Source organism: Solanum tuberosum, unplaced genomic scaffold, assembly GCF_000226075.1.
Source record: "Solanum tuberosum cultivar DM 1-3 516 R44 unplaced genomic scaffold, SolTub_3.0 scf00207, whole genome shotgun sequence".
Classification (NCBI taxonomy): domain Eukaryota; kingdom Viridiplantae; phylum Streptophyta; class Magnoliopsida; order Solanales; family Solanaceae; genus Solanum; species Solanum tuberosum.
In genome coordinates, this window is record NW_006239133.1 from 737276 (window position 1) to 741696 (window position 4421).

Below are 4421 nucleotides of genomic sequence, written 5' to 3' on the forward strand. Positions count from 1 at the left end.
TATGAAATCCATATTTCAATCTCTTTAACATGTGGGTAAATGAGTACAAGAAAATTATTTAGTGTATAGAATATATTTACACACAAACTGCTCTCAACTTAATTGATTCAAAATATCAAATAAAAATCGAATTCTATACTAAATATATCTATTGACAAGACGGACAATAACTAGTAAATAGCAACGTATTTTATTTAGTTCACCAAGTCAGCAGATTGTGCATTATTTTCATAGAATATCAAATTACATATAAAAAATTCTTAATGAATAGAATAAGTATACCATTTGTGCTATTGTTTTTTCCCCAAAACTAAAAGCTACTTTCTTCCAACGTATTAAGTTGCCTTTCATTTAGATAGGTATAGCCAAACAAGCGCCAAAGCGAACCGGTTGAAAGCAACTTACACCCCTCCTCACCAAAACATCCCACTTTCGTGCGATTCATTATAAGCCAGTCATCTTTTCATGCTATCGAAAAATCAAAGATACCCTCTGAAAGTAAGAATACAGTAACCTTAATTGGCACTTCCTGGTGGCAGAAAATCATGCACTCTGCAATATAAAATTACTCCTACAGAGACTAGAAATGGGACAGGGAAAACATAACATCTTTGCGACAGATTTTTTCCTGCATACTAGCATGTTAAAACCAAAAGTATGGTACATTAATTAGAGAAAAGCAAACAGCCTAAGGTAAGACATCACTAGATTGCTCAATTTCCTATCCGACTGCTCATTAAATCAAATTACAACCATGTAGAAGAACTCATGGTATTGCAACATATTCTGGCCGTTGAGGGGAAGATACAAACTACATCCAGCAAAAAAATTGACGCAGAAAACTTTGCCATTTCAATAGTAACTGCCGTAATAAGCTGTAGGAGGAACAGTTGTAGCTTGTGGTGCTGGAGTCAAAGCGGCAGTGGCAGCGGCAGCGGCTGCTGGCTGTGCATAATTCTGCTGAGGGAAGGCCTGACAAGTTATAACAAAGTTTTACTTAGTGCCATAAAACAATCAACGCCTAAGGGTATACTCGTGTAGCATGAAATTATGGAGATATAAAGCAAATATGAAAACAACACAACTCCCCTCTCTGCCCACAGAGAAGGTGGGGTGCTAGAAAAGGGGGTTTGAGTACTAGTGTACACCATTTCACTGATTAAAAAGGAAGGTTCAAACACAAGACATTATCAACTTTAATACAGCATAGCAGCATATATATTACTGAAATGTTCCGAGGTAAGGAACACCATCAAAAGGAGACAAATTAACATATTAGATTAATTTCTGAGAAGATATCCATTGAATTTTTATTTTTTTTGAGAATGGAAACTTGATATTCATTGAATTTCAAGCTTTGCTATTGTCCACTAGATTGAACTTCCCCCAATGGCCAATGTAACATGAAATTTGAGAAGCTACTACCAGACACTAACTGGGATTGATATCTTACACTCGTAGAACTAATTGTAGCAATAAAGGTCCGACTAATTGTGAGAGGAAGTACGACAATACCATAATAAGTAATCATGTCCTCATTTATCATTATATTCATATGCATTGTAACAAAGAAACAGGCGCATTTAGTCTCATGTAACACGAATTTCTGTTGATTTTTCTTCCTCAAAATGCTCATAGGCCCCTAATCAGACCTTACATTCACCGTCAAATTGGCCATGGTGAGGGGACATTCTCCTAGTATACCACGCTATCTTTCTACATTCTTTTCTTCCAATCATTTATAAAAGAGACAAGTGTCAAAAACACACCTAAACTATATCCTTTTTTTGAGTTTCATACCTAAACTATTGGGAGTGTGAGTTTCATACCTAAACTATCACTTATTAGTTTAAGAAACACACCTCTCTCTTTTATAACAATCTCATCATGGTGTGTGTAATACACTCTTTTACTATAAAAAATTGACACATGGATAAAACATTTCACCTTGACAAAAATGAAATAAATTAAGTATTAGTTAAAATTAAAGATTGAAAAATATTGCCCCCAAGGCCTAGCTCAAGTGGCAAAAGGTGGAGGATTTGTGGCTTAGGTCACAGGTTCAAGCCCCACACCATGCAAAGCGAAGCCCGGTATTTAAGTGGAGAAGGGTAGAGGGGCGGGCTCATTATCCATCGAGTTTAGAAGGCTGTGATTGGTCCAAAGGGCGGGTCACAGACGGATTTCTCGGTTATCAAAAAAAAAAAAAAAAAAGATTGAAAAATATTATCCCAAACAAATAATATTTTTTTATAAAATAAAATGTAAAATATTTTTCTTACACAGGAACAAAGTATAATGCCCCTTGTAATTTTGACCAACCAAAATCAACATAATAGAGATATTGGATTTAACTACTTCCTAATTCAACTGGCAATTTATTTCATTTAGAAATTTGAACATTGAAATGCTACAATTTGGGGGATGAAATAAGTTAAGCAAGCCTTTTGGCCTCACTGACATTTTACAGGAAACCGGGAAACTTACCAGACATCAAATTATACCTTCACGCTCTTAGCATTACAAGGACATCAATGTTAACAATAAAAACAAAAAGGAACCATGAAAGCAATAGAGATGCTTGATAAAAGTATCCCTGCCGAAACAACAATGCAATTTGACACAGTATGCAAATAGGCAACAAAATGCTGATACATAAAAGGCATTCCGCATACCTGGGCTGGGAATGTTGAAGGATAGGCACCATAACCAGCACTAGAGGGCACTGATGCTGCAGGCGCTTGAGGAGGTGCATAGCCAGTTCCATAACTGCCGTAAGCACCATATGCTGCCTAAAGTTCAACAAACACAAAAGATTTTTTAAATAAAAGCCACTGATAGCATAGCTTCTTTGAAGAGTATATTCTAGAAAAAGAAATAAGTAACTAACGAATAATTGTGTCATGTGCTGCACCCATTTCACATTATTTTGTTGTTATTGCTCTCATTTTTGTATATTCTTTTTCAAACTGCTTGGAAATGCTTTATTTTAAGCCAAGGGTCTATCGGAAACAACCTCTCTATCTCTACAAGGTAGGGGTAAAGGTTTGTGTACACCCTCCTCCCCAGACCCCACTTGTGCATTACACTGTATATGTTGTTGCTAATGAATAATTGTGTCTGAAAGAACATACAGACTGAGCAAAATACGAAACCACACACATGCACATCAACCCCTGCATGATTTAATGGCCACATGAAAAACTGAAACACATGCAATCAAGGATCTCCATGGGAGGGGGATAGGAAATATGTGACACAAAAAATTGAGGACGGCAGAGTACTAAAACATTTGTCCACAGAAAAGATAACTACACAGAGCTCTGATTCACATTAAAGAGAAAAAAGCTTCTAAAATCCATTTGAATAAAGAAGTTCAATTGATTTTCTTACATGGTGAAGTTCCAGTTTAACCCAAATTAACATTTTGGTTAAAGCCTGAGCAACACATACATAGTGGTCCCACATTGCATTGCTCTGAGATTCACATCAGGATTTTAAATCTAGACAGATTTGAGCCAGGTGGCAAACTATCTCTAGTGAAACTGTGAAATATTTGTCATAACATTACCTGTTGCGCATAACCAGGATTCCACTGCTGCGTTTGGGCTTGTGTAGCCTGTGGCCAGGTTTGACCTTGTACACCATAACCTGCAGGCCATTGATTCTGTGCTCCAGGATATGCACCAACCACTGAAGGGTTGGTTGTTGCAACAGCAGACTTTGCCAGCTTTGTTTTCTCAGAAACTATATAATCTTCAGCCTGACGTTTCTTTGAATCTGAAGAAGTTCTATGGCGTAAGAAGAGTTTCGCATGCCGATCATCAGCCTTCTTAATTGAGACTGCATCACCAAAAAGATCGAGAAACTGCAAACACATTCTCCGTCTCAGAACATTTTGTCAAAAGCATCAAAAGTGAACAGCCACAACAAGAGGATCATGGTAAACAGTTAGCACAAAGCACTATCAGTTAAAGAGACAAGAAAGATAGTGAAGGCTCACAAGAGACTGCAATAATTCACAAGAAAACAAATTTCCATGACCTCCCCTTGCACCCACAAGATGTTCCAAAATGTTTACACTTCAGTCTTCAAAAAATTAAAAATATGATGAAAGCTCATGAATCAGAAATCATTCCCAGTAAAGCAAATCTCAATCTGGACTCCCCATTGGGCCATTGCACCAAGATATTCCAAAATGTTTACACTTCAAGGTCTAAAAGGCAAGATTGTGAAGGATCAAGAATCATCAATAAATCCTAAAAACAGATATTTCCACAGAATTTCCATTCCATCCCCAAGACATTCCAAAGAGTTTACGCTTCAAAGACTAAATGGAAAATGGTAAAGAATCAAGAATCAGACATAATTCCCCATAAAACAAATTCTCTCCAGACCCACCCCCCCCCGAACAGAAACCA

At 37.0% G+C, this 4421-nt stretch overlaps 1 protein-coding gene across 2 annotated transcripts in view; it reads right to left on the reverse strand.

Moving 5' to 3' along the window:
- Positions 1-499: 499 nt before the first annotated feature.
- The window catches only part of LOC102585073 (pre-mRNA-processing factor 39), a 15953-nt gene continuing 12031 nt past the window's right edge, over positions 500-4421 (reverse strand). For both annotated transcript variants that reach the window (XM_006355823.2, XM_006355824.2), the window contains exons 12-14: positions 3572-3868; positions 2676-2792; positions 500-972 (exon numbers count right to left, since the gene is read on the reverse strand). In XM_006355823.2, the coding sequence (XP_006355885.1) occupies positions 853-972; positions 2676-2792; positions 3572-3868 (534 nt within the window). In that variant the 3' untranslated portion in view covers positions 500-852. The remainder of the gene's footprint in view (positions 973-2675; positions 2793-3571; positions 3869-4421) is intronic.